The sequence below is a fragment of the Poecilia formosa genome, unplaced genomic scaffold (assembly GCF_000485575.1).
Source record: "Poecilia formosa unplaced genomic scaffold, Poecilia_formosa-5.1.2 Scaffold359, whole genome shotgun sequence".
Classification (NCBI taxonomy): domain Eukaryota; kingdom Metazoa; phylum Chordata; class Actinopteri; order Cyprinodontiformes; family Poeciliidae; genus Poecilia; species Poecilia formosa.
In genome coordinates this window covers 445,886-463,254 of record NW_006800298.1, presented here as the reverse complement: position 1 = coordinate 463,254, position 17,369 = coordinate 445,886, and the positions used below count along the sequence as shown (strand labels likewise).

The following is a 17,369-nucleotide window of genomic DNA, read 5'->3' as shown; positions in this document are numbered from 1 at the left end:
GGGGAAATACATCAGTACACACACTGACACAAAGTCGAAAGAGAATTCTCACTGTGAATGTGGGAAACTATTTTACTGAAATTTGCAAACTTAACACAATCCAAATTTCACATAAATACATTTCTAAGACACACAAAAAACTAAAATAACAAATACAACACAGCAAGTAAAACAACTGCACACTTTTACAGTTTCTATGGGAAACAACAGAATAAAAAAAATATGTGTTGGTTTCTTTTTGGAGTTCATTAAATCAACAATCGATCCTTACACATTTACCAGATGCCTAAAAATAAACTAAGCAACACTAACATTTCCTTGGATATTAGAAAGTTGACAATTTAGTTTGTTTAGTTACTTTAGCTAGGTAGGTTATTTGCTTTCTCTTTGCACTCCGAAGTTGGATTTTCTAAGTCCGTGGTGGAAAACGGAAGAATGTGCGTTTAAGCTGGAAGTCATTATTTCCAGGCTACATTCGGCATAGAGCTGTAAACATGTTCCTTTTGTGTTTTCATGCATAAAATGGAGAGAAACATATAGTTATAGGCTTGTATTGCGCATAGTACTGAGCACCAAAACAAATAGCTAAGCCTCTCATTTTCCAGCTCAGAATGAGCTCTACATATTTATGATTATTCCCAGCCTCGGCTTCAGACAGAAAATAAATGCAGCATATGTCCAGTTAGGTTGCAGTTACTTAAAACTGGATCTATAAACACATTCACCCATATTTGATGCTGATATGTTTCATATGGACACAGAACAAAATTCATTATTTAAATTCAATTTTTGATCTTCGAAATGCTAGCCTTGTTGAAGGTGACATGAGTTTATCTTCTAAAAAGCTTGTTTAAGTTTTAATGCTTAGAACAAATGAGATCATCCACCTGCTTAGACATCTAATTCAAACATACTTAATTTCTCTTTCTGCCTTCTGTCACTTTAGATGTTCAAAGTAAACACAAAATGATCCCAGTTGCTACCAGGTTCCGCTAAATAACTTGTATCGCAACTGAACCATATGAATGAGCATTAAGCCATTGTGAATTAAAGAGAAAAAAAAAGTGTAAAATTTCAGGAATAATTTTACACATTTACAAAAAAATTTTGATATTCTACAATGTTGAAATGTCATAAATTTGCAACAAAACAAAAAAATCATTAAGGACATATATTAATGATTTTAAAACTAACATACTTTCTGACATCATAATGTTAGAAAATAAACTCAAAACCTTACTGAGATTATAAAGTCAGACATTTGCAACAAAATGGGGCACATCCAGGCTCATACTGCATCAGAACAATCAATAAATTTGACTTTACAACATCTTAGTTTTGTAAATATATTCCATTAATCATGGATTTAGTTTTTTTGTTGCAAATTTACAACATAATGCCTGGGCTTTTTTTTTTTAAATGTGGGAAATTAAACTCAAAAGAGATTTATTTTAGCAAACTTTTTATATACAACTCTGGCTGTGGTTTTACCAAAACTGAATTTACTCCTAAGGATCACACATAAAAAAGGTTGATTTAAAAACAATGAATGTAAGTAAAATCTCCATAGAGGACAAATTAGAGAAATAAATCTAACTTATATATCCAAGCCCAAGTTGAGAGAAAAAAAAAAAAGTGGAATAATCCTTTAACTTACTGAACTGGGATTGTTTTGTGATTCACGAAGAAGAAAGACAAAACCCCGGGTTGCAAATTAGAGGATACACTATATTTTATCACCGCCAGCAAAAAACACCTTCCAGCTTCTTTTAAATAAAAGGGAAGATGCCAATTTATTGTCATTTACTGCTACAGCATGCATTTGCAATGATTCTGCAACTAATGTAGACAAATTGGAGCATAAAACAGTAAAAAAAAGAGAGAGATGAAATCTGATATTATGAACCTTAATGATGTAAAAGTATATTCACTCAAATTTCTGTTAGCTGTACTTCTCTAGTCTGGTGTTTACTTTAAGTGTGGGGCCAACAGGCTGGGAGTGTATGTCTGGATGCTGTTTTGCTCCCAATAATGCAGGTCAGAACTGGAGCAGTGGAGCATTCATTTTCACAAGAACAGAATAAAGTCAGTTTTTGACAAAGTGTAAAACAGTCTATTTTGTATGTAAAGTCATTTTAAATGTGATCTAAAACTTTCTACAACTTTCCAAATGTAATTATTAGTCACTCTGTAATAAAAAAAAAAGTTTTGTTCTCTATGACATCTTTTACAAAAACTATTTTATATTTAGGCCTAGTTATTTTAATACTGAAACTTTTCTTTATTAGTAACTCTAAATAATAATACCAAACACAAAAATGTTTGCAGTTAAGTTAAAAAACCAACAAAGTAACCAATTATACTGTTTGCACAGAGAGACTGTAAAACTGTAAACTGAACACAATCAACAATCCTCAATGTCTTTCTCTAGGCGAGTTCTATTCTTTGGCATTTTCTGAGTATAATACATTTACCTTTGTTACTAAACTAAAATTCTGTAAAGCATTTAAAGGTCCTGTGGCCTGGTTTATTTCTGGGTCAAACAAACAACACATGTCTGAAACAAATAAAAGTTATCCTATGAGCTTTTTTTTGGTTTCAAGTCTCCTATAATGTAGAGCCTTTATATAGTTTCAAATAACTGCCTCAATGATTGGCTCAGGAGGGCTGACTAATAAAGTCAAATCTCTGAAACACAGAGATGATGCTTTAAGTACCTGACATTAAGACCAAAAATAATATATAAAATCAAACATTAATGAGAAAATCGGTATGTGTCTGTAAGCTGAAGGGTAGACACAGTACACGCGGCTCTCAGATAGTAACACTGTCTGCAATCAACAAAAGAGCTGCGCTGCGACTGAACTGGAAATTGTAACATTTTCCTCTTTCATTTCTTCTTTTGGTTATCCAGTTTCAAATACACAGTGGTTGACTTTCTTCATTTTCTAACCTACATCTGTTGCTATTTGAGAAAGATGAACATGAGTAACAGTTGGGGTAAATAAAGGTCCAGCACAAACAAACCATAACATTACCTTCCAGAGAAACCAAACCAAGTTTGAAAGAACCCATTTTTTTGGTATTACAAATAAACCTACTAAGTGAATGTCCTTCATTGAGCAGGTTTCTGTTTTAATTTTGAATCTTGTCTGCCATCTTGTGGCGGGGGAAAAGAACATCGTCCAAGATGTTACTCATCTATTATCATAAGGATCTTGTATGAGCAGCTTTTATACCAATTGTTAACATCCTCACTTTCTATATAATTAATGAAAAGTCATTAGAATATTTTTTTGAAAAATAGGGCAGGTAAAATTCAGTTTTCTCTTGTTTTATGTAGTGCTAAGTAGCCACTAAAGAATCAAATGTGAAATAGCTAAAAGGTTATTGATACTGTTTTTGCAGTACAGTATTTTTAGTATTTAAAGAAAGAGAATGCATATGAATGTAAGTTTGATTCATGCTTAAAGAAGTGCTAATAACAACAACGTAAAGAGAGGATGTCCACAGCTTTGTCTGACATACGGGGGGAACATGTGGGTGGTTCCGACTGAAACCTTCATCTTGTTAATTTTAAGATACAAACAAAACTTAATAAAAATAGAAGTATTTGGCTGATAAAACTAGCTTCTTTTAGTACTTAAAATATGCATGGATGCTCTAGATATAATCTTCCATCACTCTCAGGTAAAACTCTTCCAAAGCAAAATATACATCTAATAAAAATAAACTCCTAATGTGTCTGGGTGGCCATCTTTAAGAAAATACCAAAATAAAACTTTTAAAATACAGTCACACTGCAACATAAGGATGGAGTCAGTTATCACAGCAAAGAAACAAATGAATCAGGCAGAAAAGAGGAAGATGAGGAGGAGGAGCGTGAGGGAGGCGAGGCTGACCCGGAGAGTTCAGTCGTCGTCGCTGTCGCTGCCTGACTCGCTGAGCTGAAGATCGTTTCCTGCAAAGAAAACAGATGAGAAACTGTTTCCTGGAGACCCTTCGAAGCTAACGGTAATCAGAAACTCACGGAGTGTGTTCATGAGCTGGTTGTTGCCCTGCTGCCGGTCGACTCCTCCGTTGGCCACAGGGAGGCGGCTGGGGGAGGTCTGGCTGAGCGGCCGCGGTGCGTCGTTCTCGCCGTCACTGCTGCTGCTGTCGTCGCCGCTCCCCGAGGCGCTGGCTGAGTCCGAGGAGCTGCTGCTGCCGCTGCTGCTCATCTGCTCTATAACCTCCACCTCCGCTCTCAGCTCTGTCGGAATGGAGTCAGCGTGCTTACGGTTCCTTCCCCCTTCAAACTGATCCATGTCAAACCTTCTAAAGCTCATCTTTAGCCTCTTAAAGGAGCAGTATTATGTAAAATTACCTTCTTTGAGCTTCACGTCACATCAAAAACCTACCTGGAGTGTTGAGTTGATTCTTTGGTACATGTTTGAGAAATCATTTAATTTCCATGGCAACCATTCAGTTGTGCAAAACGCCTCGATTAACCTAGCGCCGCCTCTGAGCTGCAGTTTACAAGCTTCCAAGCTTCCACTCAATGTCAAATGTTAAATTACAAAGTCAAATTTCTTCTAAGGTATATTTAATATATATAGCATTTTTATAACAACTGAAGGTAACTTGGTTACTTGGTTGTGCTATGACATGGATGACATGGCACTTTGTACCTGGAAAATACATAATACTGCCCCTTTAATGTTTAGCACTCAAGTAAGTTTGATCTAAATAACTGAACCTCCTCACCTCTCTTGATGTCATCGAGCTGCGGCTCAGGAGAGGGGTTGTCCTTAGTTTGGGAGGGCGAGGTTTTGATCCCAGTTCCGGGTTTGGTTGGGGCCCGGAACTGAGAGCTAGGCTGGCTGGAGCGAACTGACTGCTGCTCAATTCGGGCCTGGATCTTACTGCTCCCCTCTGCCCTGCAGCATAAACAAACAGCAGATATACTTAATATTAGACCTTTAAGATTGTTTTGAGAAAAACTGTGTTTAGTTTGTCTTGAAGTCTAAAGCATTTTCCCCTCACCTTGTTTTCTTCACCTGGATGCTGCTGCTGAGCTTCTCCAGGACGAATTCACCCGTGTCATGGTTAATGATGAGAACGCAGTCCTTCTGATATGGTCGCTTGTTTCCCTTAAATACTGTCATAGGAGGCGTGGAGCCCTGGAAGACAAGTTTGATTTTAACTTTCTGTTATTTTTTTTTTCCCTAACTACATATTTATTAGTAAAAGTATTTTTAGAGATATGTAACAGACAGATGGATCTCAATGACTATTTTTCAACTAATAAGGAAACTGCTGACCAGTATCTCCCATTTTAACCAAATCAGAAACACTTTACTTATTTATATAGTAAAGTTGCCACATAATTAACAGATAAACTGTAACGACTGACATTACTCATTACTCAATATGTCAAACTGGAGTTTTAGGGATTGTCAAGCTGGATTAACTGGCAATGTAAAAGTTGCTTTGAGCCACACCCTCCTCTGAGAGTATTACTGGAATATGAGGTAGTGTAATGGTAACTTCATCTCCTTTCCCAACTTGCAGCTCTCCTTCACAACTCGTGTCAATAGATGCTGGTTTGAAGTCATCTGAAAAAGAAATCGAGGCATTAATCACGGGTCTGGCGAGTTCTTAATATGTATGTTTATAAAAATCTTTAGGTTGTGTAGGTAATGTACTGGTGCCTCTAAAAGCTTTCATGCCAAATTATGTAATTTAAAAATATTATGCTTAATTATACAGATGACCTGGTTGTTTTCAGTATATGCAAGACTGGTTAACAGAAACTCCTCAATATTTGCACTGACTAGAGTCAGAAACATTAAATTAAACTTTATCCCATTAAACGTGGTATATATACATGCAACCAAGCCAAACGGCATGGCATTACTGCGCTTAACTCCACAATACTTATGAGATCTCAGTTATTTAATTACATCTCAAATAAATTAATGAATGAATGCTTTATCTTTCCGTGTGTTTATGAACTGAAGTCAGTTAATAAAACTTGATTGATTTGCTTCAAATACTGGGTTACAGACTGCTGAGGTAGTCTCTAGTTCACTCCACTTACACGTTAATGCTACATAGCATTAACGTGGAGAAAATGGTTGAATAAATACACAATTACAACAAAAGAGGCAACAAAATGTTCTCAAAATTATTATGATTATTTTTCCTAAAGGGAGCAAGAAATGTTTACTGTTACTTTAGCGTCTTTATATATTGTTACACCCTTAAATTTGAATTTGAAATAAAATTTAAAGTGTTATTATAATGTATAAAATGACATTTCATCCCTCCACTGTAACACCATCTTGGCATATCAGCCATGCCTTTTTAAATGATAAAAATCTAAAATCCTGAATGTTCTATTTTTAAAAAAACATTCTGGGATTTTCATAAATATAAAAGTTTAGGTTTCCAGGTCTAAGTAATAGTAACAGCCCACACCTGACACAGGTGAGAGGGCCTAAGATTAAGTCACAGAGATTGCTGAAAGTACATTAAAGTGAGCAACTATGGAAACTGATATCGTCATTGTAGTTTTTACCAATAATATTATCACGTCTGTGGCTTTGTTTGTGGTTCTTCGGGCAAAATGTACAACTCTTTGGAAGTAGATAGAGAAGTAAACATAGCTACTGTATGCCTATCCTGAGTACAAAAACGTAGAATAAAGAATAATAAAGTCTTCAAATACAAATGTCTTATTGTTTAGTAATTTTACTCTGTTTTCCTATGCCTAGTCTTTATTAACCTTTGATTGTCGATGACTAAGAACCTCTGACTCAGATAAAATTAAGAATTTTAAACTCTACAAACATTTCCAAGTACTACTTTGGAATGAATTTAAAGTATATCCATATTGTCCCAATCGAATTTTAAGATACTTGTAACAAAAACAATGACACTGTTGTAATTATTTAGAAATGATCGGCTCAGTCGTCGCTTCTGATCGTGACTGTAAACAAACACAGCGGCGCCTCTAACACTCACATCTGATGGTGTGAAAAGAAGATTTTGGCCTCTTCTCGAAGCTTTCTCCGAGCTTCAAAACATGCTCCTCTTTATCCAGCAGCGGATTGGTACTCCCATTCATGGTCGACGGTGTCTTTGAAATGATTAAAAACTTACATTTGCGTCAAATCCTCTGAAGTGCCGACGTAAATCTGGCTGTTTCAATTGGGTTAAACAGAGAATCCAAATAAAGAAAAAGTTAGCCTGCGGATGCTAACTATTAGCAAAACAACAACGCACTTCCGCTTTTGGTTCCACTGTAAAATACTTCCGAAAATTGGTTGTAAGTAATTTTTTAATGAACAAACGTGAATCTCAACGTAATAATTTATTAAAGTTATCTCACATTTTATTTAATGTTTACTGAGAAGTTGTATCTATGTCAAGACAGTGGTGCCAATGAAATGGACAAGGAATTACTATTTTTGACTCCACACGGTAGAGTTAAAATAACGAACAAGATGGCGTCGAACGGTGGAAAAGTTGAGCAAATTATATTCTAGTTTTAAATGACTAGATGTTAGCTTTTTAAATTTTTTGTTACTTGTTGACAAGGCACCCAATCATTTTTAATGTATCATGTCACTTACAGCAGTTGAAAAGAGCGAAGTTGACCTTACACAAAGCGTAAAATTGGAATCCAAAGATGACACGTTTCCATGCGGACAAACAACATCCACAGCCAGACATTTAAGCCAGGAGGAGCTGGACAGACTGAGCAGCGAGCGGTCTCTGGTGTCCGACTTCAAACAGATGAAACTTGAAAAAGAAGCTCAAAAAAACTGGGACTTGTTTTACAAAAGAAATACGACGAATTTCTTCAAAGACAGACACTGGACCACCAGAGAGTTTGAGGAGCTCCAAGCATGTAGAGAGGTTAGCAGACCGAGACAATTCTCCAAAAGTACTCAAATAAACTTGATCAACTGATTACAATCAAATGCGACTTACTGTAAAACCAGGAATTTGGCAGCTTGAGAGCATTCGGTAATGTGGTACAACACAATGCCAGGGTTTAAAGACGTAAGCAGCCATCAGCATGTTAAGTGATAGGTTTTGTATGTTTGAAAGATGTTTTGAGGGAAATCTTTACATCTAGAAAATTGATGGGACCAAAAATGTGTGTGGCTCATTTAAGTGAGCCACACAAATTTTTCTGTCCCTGTAATTTTTATCTGGATTTTTACTTACTTACATTTATATAATAATGCTCCCCACTACTATAAATACATTTTTGAAGAAACGGTAGAAACAACAAACTCCACAGCATCGTCAAAGTTGGATTTTTGGAATTGTCTCAAAGTTTTTGTATTTATCATAATTTGAACTTATATCAGCACATGCATATAGTAAATAAATTGTGATTTAACAGTCTGCTGTAATTTTCCTGACGTCTTTTCAGTTTGAGTCTCAGAAGCTGGTTCTGCTGGAGGCTGGCTGTGGAGTCGGAAACTGCATCTTCCCTCTGCTGGAGGAAGACCTCAGCATCTTTGTTTATGCGTGTGATTTCTCACCCCGAGCTGTTGAATTTGTCAAAGTAAGATTTCAACCTGTGAATCTTTGAATTACTTTTGATTAATTACAGAAGCCCAATTCTACATTTAACAGTTTAGTTGTTTTTTCAATGCACAATAACTAAAAATTGACAAACATGATTCAAGATTTAGTGAAAGCAGACTGATTGTTGATGTCAAAAAATCTGAATTAATTACAATCAGCAGCTCTGATCAGTAGAGTGTAGTTTAGTTTTGAAAGCTTGTCCTTGAGAGTAATTAAAACCAAGCATCAGTTGAAGGTTGTGTATGTAATATGTTTTGTGTTGTTGAAACAGAAAAATCCTCTGTACCGCCCCGAGCGCTGCTGTGCGTTCCAGTGTGATTTAACGAAAGACCATCTGACGGAAAATGTTCCAGAGGCCAGCGTCGACGTTGTCACTCTCATCTTTGTCCTGTCGGCCGTTCATCCTGACAAGATGAAGGTGGCTTTAGAGAACATTGGCAAGGTAAAAACAGAGATGGACAAGCAAAACGTATTGATGGTTTCATAGTGACACAAATAGGTTTTTTAGTTTAAGATGTTGTGTTTGTACTATTGATGGGGCATTGGATTTGTAATAATTAATAATGATTAATAGCATTTTTATAAGGGCAAATTTTGAAGCAATTAGCAAAGTTTTTCAATTCAGAATCTTTGACTTCTTTAAACACTAGGCTAGATGGCACATCTGTTTACATTCTTCTCTGTAATTAATTGCATTCAATGTTTTTTATGTTTTTTTTTCTGTTATTAATCCATTAAGATTAACAAGTTAAAGTCCCAGGCTAGTTTGTACAACATTCATTTAAGTGCACATTTTTCCTTTCTGTACTTTGCTTACAGCATGCCAACATTTTTGGAAACATCATTTGACTTTCTGGTGGAATTCTCTCTGTGTGCTTTTGGTCAACATGGACCTGTCTAATACGATCTGAATCTTACTTGCAGGTCCTGAAGCCTGGCGGTGTCGTCCTGTTCAGGGATTACGGCCTCTATGATCATGCTATGCTCCGGTTTAAATCTGGCAGCAAGCTGGGGGACAACTTCTATGTCCGTCAAGATGGAACAAGGTCCTACTTCTTCTCTAAAGGTCAGTAAAGTTCAATTTAGGTATTTTCTTCAACACAGCCTATTAAGAGACATAAAATGTATTTAATTTTCTTATTTATAAATTGAATAAATACACAGCTGTTTATTTTGATGTCTGCTTTGCCTATATTCTTGTGATTAACCAACAGTTCCTTACTTTTTTTTTTCTCCATTGCCCTTAAGCTTTAGCATCTTGGACTCTAAAGTAAATCTGAAGTGTGACATCAACATTAAAAATTCTTCTAATTGACCAAATACAATGTGAATATGTAGTGTTTGAATGCATATCCATTAAACTATGGATATGCATAGTTATACGCTTCTCAAATATAGCGTATAACAAGCAGTCCTTTGTGATCGATTTCTCTTAAAGTCACAATCTGTTTTCCTTAACTGTTTTCAGAGTTCCTGGCTAAGCTGTTTGAAGAGGCGGGCTTCCAGTCTGTGGTTAATGAATATGTCCTGAGAGAGACAGTCAATAAGAAAGAGGGGCTTTGTGTTCCCAGAGTTTTCCTTCAGAGCAAGTTTATCAAACCAACACATTCCCAACAAGGTTCTGTACTGTTATCTCACAATTCTTCCAAGGAGAGCAAACAAGAAGATTGAAATGTGGACAGTAAAACAATTTATATCTGCTGAATGAAATGAAATGGGAAACTACAATAAGGGACTTGGATTTCCTGCCATGTTTGCTCTTTGAACAAGGAGGTATTTCAATTTTTTGTACAACAAAAATTCTCAGTTCATTAGCGTGCAAATAAAGAACCAGGTGAGGATTTTTTTGACATACTTTTTTGTTTCTACCCTTTTTAAATATTTTGTAACCATCTTTGTCATTTTATCCATTGAAGATGATCTGTAAACCAAGATTGGGTCATTTCAGTTTGGTCCTTTCAAATAGTAATTTATTCTTTAAAATACATTTGTTTATGTATTGATAGTATGTTTACCTGATGAGTGTGCTGGTGTTAATCAGCCTCTACTGCAAAGTAAAGCAAAGAAAAACATACTGGCCAAGATACCTTGGTCTAAAATATCCACAAACTGTTTTCTGGGATGAGATGTTTTCAAGAATGTCCCACTGTATTTCTTTTAATTTAATTTATTATCCAAAAAGATAAAAACAATTAAACAGCTAATTAACATACAAATATTTACTTCCATAAATGTTTTTAATAAGAGAGCACTAGCAGAAGCTGTGTGGGCTCTCTGTGAAGCAGTTTTTAAACCTGAACATAATGTGGTTTCCTGTCCAGGATGAGAAGAGCAACTGCAAAGTTTCCAGTAGCACCAAACACACACACGCTTTTTTTTATGTGACTAGGTATTTACAAAACAAAAAAAGACATCTAGATACAGTATAACAAAAAATATATATTTAAAATGCAGAGATGACATCCATGCATTGAAAATAAAATGTTACATTCTTAAACTTAGATTTTGAAACTACTATAAAAACTTATTTCTGTGAAAATCGTTGCAGGTAATACCTTCAGACATGTTTCTTACCAGTTTTAGTCAGCTAATTCTGTAATTATCTTCACACCAAAAAACATGCTGCTTTTTTGTTCTCTGTGATGAAAATGAGAAAACATACCCACAGGTACAATGTGCACCCACTTCCTGAAAGGCTTGCATATAAGACTCAAACCACAGAACCTTTTGTGGAGATGACCATGCTCACCAATATAGACAATGTTTTGTCTGAGATATTCATTTCTAAAAGTTCCTTAACACTTTGAAAATAGCTTTTTAAAGCAGTTTGCATGTTTGGTGCAAGGACACACAGTATAATCTCTGTGGATTATACTTTCAAATGGACTCCACAACGATACCCAGCAGGCCAGGGAGTTTCCCGTTAGTGGTTTGACTCGTTGGCCTTCCACAATCACATTGCTCACTAAATGAGAGAACAATGTGGTGGATATCAAATCTGCAGTATGTTCTTGAAAGAAGTGAACAACCACAGTAAATGCACTTTAAATGTGCTGAAAGTAAAGACGGTTTAAAAAGTATTTCTGTTTTGAAAAAGAGTTTCTCTACCATCAAAGACAAACAGCATAGACTGACTCATAAAAACGTTTTCAAAATGTTGCAGCATATTTTTTTTGCGTAACAGTGGTTCATTTCAAGCTCTCTTACTCACTATTATGTTAGATCTTCACAGTTTCAGTTTCCTGACTGAAGATAGCAGCTATTTCCTTGTAGCCATTTTCTGACTTACAAAGATTATCAGACCTCTGCTCAAGTAAAGACAGTTAAAATTTACAGAATGGCTAAGAGAAATAATTTTCTTTATCGAATCATGTATTCATATCATGGAGACGGGATGTCATGAATTACGAAGTAAAGTATTGTGAACATTAATATCTCACATTCGACCTACTTTTCTCTATCTTCCTTCAAAATCTCTTAACACATTCAGCATCCTCATGACCATTTCTTTTGTTATGTGCAAAGAAACTTGACATTATCCCTGCTGATACATTTCCAAGTAATCATTTGATTGATCTTATTTTGCTTATTTTTTAAAATTCTTTAAAACTTTGATGATTGATGGAGTTATTCAGTGGAATAATCAGATCTATATTTTTAATGGTAACATCTCGAGATGAATTGACTTTTTAAAATTTTAATTAGTGAGATGTTTTTCAGTCAACAGAAACCTGAAAATCCACCCAGAAGGATTTCCCCAACCAGGTCAGACAGGACTGAGAGTTGGTAATCATATATATTATTGTGTGCTACTATTTTTGTTTAAAATTCCTAAAAAAAATTGCTTGATTTTTCTTCCACTCCAGACTTGTGCTCAGTCCGTAAGTACTTACTTTCCTTATATGTCAGTAACCAGGAGTGAGCCAAAGATTGTAACCACGCAACTGTAAAGAAATCTCAGAAAACTGACCAAGAAGCAAATTTTATTACGTTCATCTTATTAAAAACTTTTCAGTAGAAAACAATCACAAAGACTTAAGCATGAATTCCACATAAATGACTTGAGCTATTCAATAAAATGCAACATATCTTTTTTTTAGTTCAACATGATTGTTTTGACCAAATGTTTTTAATGACTCTGCTGGTTTCACTTACACACAAGCACATTAAAGGTTAGGAAGACAGAAACAGTGACATTACCTAATGAAGTACAACAGAAAAAAGGTTAATCTGCACAGAAATATAGTTTGACCTAATTGGATACCTTAAGACAAAAGATTATGTTTCGGAGGCGCATACTTTGACCCATGATCATTTTATCTTCTGATTTTGGAAAAAATCAGCTCAGGGATATGGTCTACCTGCAAGAAAATATGACAGAGAGCAAAACAAGGCGTTAGACTGGACAGAAAGTGTAAAATGTCTTACTTCAGGTCAACAGTAATGATTTAAACTCTTTTAGCCAGTTATCTTAATCTAATTAAAGCAATTTTCTGATCCACCTACTTATGACCTTGATGGTAATGAAATGTCCCATTGCTTGCACTCCACTATCACATGTAGCTTTACACTGATAACGACCGTCGTCCCTTCTTGCCACACTCATAATCTCCGTCACGACTTCTCTGCGTCTCCAGTTGTAATCACTGATCGTCTCATTGACTGTGGTTAGGTACTGGTCAGGATCAGTCAGCTCATTGCTTTTTTCTTGTTCTTCTACTTTGTGCCACACCACATGTACCACTCCACACTTTATAAAGTCATAATTTGCCTCACAAGATAGTTTGGCTGAGGATCCTCTATAAGGTTCGATGGTCCTTTGAGGGTAACGAACCACCAAGTACTCTGCAACATGAGAAAAGAAAGAATGAATTATAAGGTTTGCACTTGATTTTAGACTTATAATGAGTTCTGTTTATTGCCTTTGCAGAAGCAAAGTATGGGAGTTAGTGCCTATCTGTACACTTATCATAATAAACAATAAATCAATTAACCACAAGGTAAACAAGATCTTAACCAACTGGAACATCGTAGCCAGAACAACCAGTCCTCTCTCCTTCCAGGAGTCAATCTGCTGCTCAGGTTGGATTTACGGAGGAACTGAGTGACATTTCCCTGAGGGCTCAGCTTTACCAGAACAATAAGGCTTGTTCTGGTAAAACTGTTGATCTAGTAGATAGATCTACAAAAACAAGAGTTGAAGCTCATTGTTCTAAACATGAAGATCTGAAATGTGATTCCTGTACCGACGCAAAGGAAAAAACCCATGGTGTGCTCCGCCTTCAGCCTCACTATGACTCTCCACAACCACGACTATGTTTTTTTAATTATTATTATTAAAATTTAGTTTGAACAAAACTATTTTTTATTAAAAATTTGTTTTAATAAAAACAGATATCAGAAGTTTCATCAGGCATTACCTACTTTGTGTGCTCTAAGTCCATTAAAGCTCTTAAAGAACAAGTTTTAAAGAACATTTGCACAGTGTTGAGAAATTTCTGTGATGCTGAAAACGTTTCAAAACCTGATAAACTAATAAACAGCATATAAACAAACAAAAACAAAAATCAAGTACTTATATTGAACATTTATGTTTAAACTCTACGCTAAAATACCCTGAACAAAATTCAGAAACAGATGATTTAACGTGGCCAGTGTAAAATATGAAAATTTCTTTAGAGACTATTGACATTCACACAGGAAAAAAGAAGTGAGAACCTTTACAGCACACAGCTCAAAAAACAAACTCAGTCACTGGTACATTACGTGCTAATTTAGTTTTGGTGTTAACCCACACTTTAAACCAAGATTTAAAAGGAAACACAACTTGAGTTGGTTTGCTAACCCAGCACCACGTCAAATGTGGTGTAAAAATTTATCTCATGATTACCTTTGGTAAAAATACCACATATTTATGTTATTTTATCTTCAGTTATTAATGGTTATTGCTTAAATTTAATTCCCAGACTTAAAAAATAATTTAGGACCAAAGTCAGTTGTAGTTTTTGAAAAATAACATTAAATAAAATAAAGTCAACTCTTTCTTTCATTGCTGTCAATTTTTAAAACTATTTCAAAGCTTCTTTTTACTCACTGGTCTAAAAACCCAGCTGAGACTTGATTTTACTCTGCTTTTATTGGTTTGCAGTAGGTTTGATTTGCTTTATTGTTGTGTTTTATCATGTTTTGCATTTAATTGTAATTATTTTACATTGTTTTGTGTTTAGTTTTGTCCTTATATTTGATGTTTTCTTTCACCTGATTTTCAGCGCTTTGATTCAGCTGTGGCTGCTGTTCAGGTGCTTCATAAATTAAGCTGATGATTAATTTATTTTGTTCAAATTGGATCACAAGTTTTTTGGTCTAATTTAGTTAAAACTTCACAATTTCTCCGACCAAACACAAGATTTTGGTTAAATAAATAAATAAAACAGCAGCTTTATTTGCATGGAACGTGCTGTGGATTAAGCAAATTCATTTTTATTAAGGAAATAAATGATTTTACCACACTGAAACCAACTACAGCTGATTTAAAAAGAAAATCCTAACTCCACAGCACAGAAGGTTGGTAATTTATAGGGAATATGAAAAGCTGAAAACACAACAAATAGGGTACAGAAAGTGTTGAGTGAGAAAAATCTTTGTTAAAACTTTAAGTGGATCATAAAAAAGATTAAACTCAACAGTCTTATGACTGCAAATTCACAAAGTGTTCAAGGCAGGAAATACAAACTTCTTATGGTGGGCTACTAAAATATATTAAAATATGTATTGGTTTTGTCTGTCCCAAGTTAAGAGCAGGGTTATAGATTCACCTTCTAATTCACCTTGCAGCTTACTAAGGTATTCTTATTTGTTTAGCGATGTCCTTTTTTTCTAGAGCCAGAAATGTTGACCTACTTGGTTTATGCTTCACATTATTTCCACCTGTTAGTTTTGCAGTGACATTTGGTCACACATTAATTAAACTTGTATGCAAAATCAATAAAATCCTTGTAAGAATGATTAAGATTTAAAAAGTTATGGAGTAGTTTACATTGATTTTCGGGGTTTTCAATTTTAAATGTCTGAGTATATTTTGTCAGATACAATGAACAATTTTACCTCCTTTTAATATGTTGTTAATCTTTTATTTTACTGTGCTACAATTCCCATACTCTTCCTAAAGCATGTGGTGCTACCTATAAATGCATGAAACAATGATTTTTTTTGAATATTTAGTATCAACAGAGTTTCCTGGTAATTTTTAAAATGTGACTTTTCACTGAAACTTTTATTTTAAAAACTGTGTATATTCTTCTTCAACAGCTACTTTTAGATAACTTGTCTTGTAATTTGGACACTAGTTGTCTTGAATCAGCAATATAGTGTGAGATGAATTTTGAGTAAAAAACTGTTTACTGACCTGTTTCGTCAGCAGACAACAGACTCAAAGTCACCAACAGCAGCAGTGTAGGTCCAGTAAAGACAACCATTTTCTGCACGGAAGATCAAATGAGCGTCAGGTTGAAAAGCAAAGGTTAAAAATAGTGAGCTGTGAACTTTCTGAGTGGAACTGGGTCTGGCTGTATGTGGGTGGGTGTTGAGCAACACTCTGCTGTCTGAGAGCAAAGCTTCTGCATCCGCTCTGACCAACAAAGAGTCTGCTCTATCTTCAAATCGATACTGTTTCCATTTTGCTGCTCCATTTGAAAGTCGCTTTTGCTGAAATACATTTACTGTCTACTGGTTTTTTTTTTTATGTTTAACAGATTAAATTATAATAGCATATTTTAGGTAGCTGCTCCATAAATAACTAAAATGAGAGAATAAAGTATATAAATATGTTTTTTTTTAATTAATTACCTCAGATGTTTGGTTTGTGATTGCTTGCAATCATGGGAAGAAACACTTGAAGTGAAACTTGATATAGACGATAATCATCAATTAAGAACACTTTTCAAGTCTTTTTTGCCACTCGGAGTACTTAATTTTTCAAACTATTAATCCACACATACTTATGCAATTTCCTGTCTCTCATTTTATATATTCAGTCTTATAATAAGAATTAAACTGGCTGAGTTTAATTTGTATTTTTGTTTCCTTGAAACCCATCTTCACCCAACCTAAATATTTATATGCCAATCAAATTTCAGTTACAAATTTATTTAGTTAAATGTCTCATTGAAAGTAAAATATTTTTTTCATGAACAACCATGGCACAGTGGCAGAGACATATAAAACAAATAAAACCCATAATAATTGGTATGACACTAATCCAACTGATCTTTAGCAATAGCAAGCTAACAATAAAATAGAATAGCAGGAATAACCTTAACCAAGCAAACGTTCCTCTTGATGCAAAACTTTTATAGACTATTACAAAAAAAATAAAAAATAAAATAAAAACACAAAATTAAAATTTTGTAAATGATTCCATTAAACAGCAAGTTCTATTCTGACTGGAGAATACCTTAAGACAGGAGAAGACCTTAAGACCTTAAGAGAAGAGGCTTTATGGGTGTGGTACACATTTAAGCACACGGGGAAAGGTGGCAACCGCACAGTTAGAGAATTGTATTGAAAAAAAAAATGCAACAGGAAAATCTTCATAATATCAGAGCAGCATCTGAACAGTTCTGATTGCCAAATGGACCTTCATGAAGCACCGAGTCTTTCCAGCTGAGGGGTTTATTTCTGGATGCTTCATGTGAGCGCTGATCCCCCTGCTGGTCAGAGGTGGTTTAACAGGTACAGATCATTTTATTGACAAGTGAAACACATGGAAATGACTCAAATCA

The 17,369-nt window shown here is 35.0% G+C and overlaps 2 protein-coding genes across 2 annotated transcripts; one reads left to right on the top strand and one right to left on the bottom strand.

Annotated features, from left to right (window-relative positions):
* Nucleotides 1–1,416: 1,416 nt before the first annotated feature.
* On the bottom strand, nucleotides 1,417–7,237 carry eaf1 (ELL associated factor 1). Its single transcript, XM_007574707.2, has 6 exons — nucleotides 7,009–7,237; nucleotides 5,503–5,597; nucleotides 5,026–5,162; nucleotides 4,747–4,919; nucleotides 4,031–4,252; nucleotides 1,417–3,961 (listed from the first exon to the last, which is right to left on the bottom strand). Exons 1-6 carry the CDS (start codon nucleotides 7,109–7,111, stop codon nucleotides 3,912–3,914), a joined length of 780 nt encoding a protein of 259 aa, XP_007574769.1. The 5' UTR covers nucleotides 7,112–7,237; the 3' UTR covers nucleotides 1,417–3,911.
* Nucleotides 7,228–10,517, top strand: mettl6 (methyltransferase 6, methylcytidine). Its single transcript, XM_007574706.2, has 6 exons — nucleotides 7,228–7,312; nucleotides 7,622–7,905; nucleotides 8,432–8,566; nucleotides 8,861–9,031; nucleotides 9,514–9,655; nucleotides 10,058–10,517. Exons 1-6 carry the CDS (start codon nucleotides 7,240–7,242, stop codon nucleotides 10,258–10,260), a joined length of 1,008 nt encoding a protein of 335 aa, XP_007574768.1. The 5' UTR covers nucleotides 7,228–7,239; the 3' UTR covers nucleotides 10,261–10,517.
* Nucleotides 10,518–17,369: the final 6,852 nt, after the last annotated feature.

Excerpts from the sequence above, each read along its gene's own strand:
- eaf1 (XM_007574707.2), bottom strand. The coding sequence starts at position 7,111 with ATGAATGGGAGTACCAATCCGCTGCTGGATAAAGAGGAGCATGTTTTG. Across the intron at positions 4,920-5,025 it reads ATCCAGGTGAAGAAAACAAG|GGCAGAGGGGAGCAGTAAGA; the intron begins GTGAGGGGAAAA and ends TTTATGCTGCAG. Across the intron at positions 4,253-4,746 it reads GCTCGATGACATCAAGAGAG|AGCTGAGAGCGGAGGTGGAG; the intron begins GTGAGGAGGTTC and ends CCATTCCGACAG.
- mettl6 (XM_007574706.2), top strand. The coding sequence starts at position 7,240 with ATGCTAACTATTAGCAAAACAACAACGCACTTCCGCTTTTGGTTCCAC. Across the intron at positions 7,313-7,621 it reads AATACTTCCGAAAATTGGTT|CAGTTGAAAAGAGCGAAGTT; the intron begins GTAAGTAATTTT and ends TGTCACTTACAG. Across the intron at positions 9,032-9,513 it reads CTTTAGAGAACATTGGCAAG|GTCCTGAAGCCTGGCGGTGT; the intron begins GTAAAAACAGAG and ends TCTTACTTGCAG.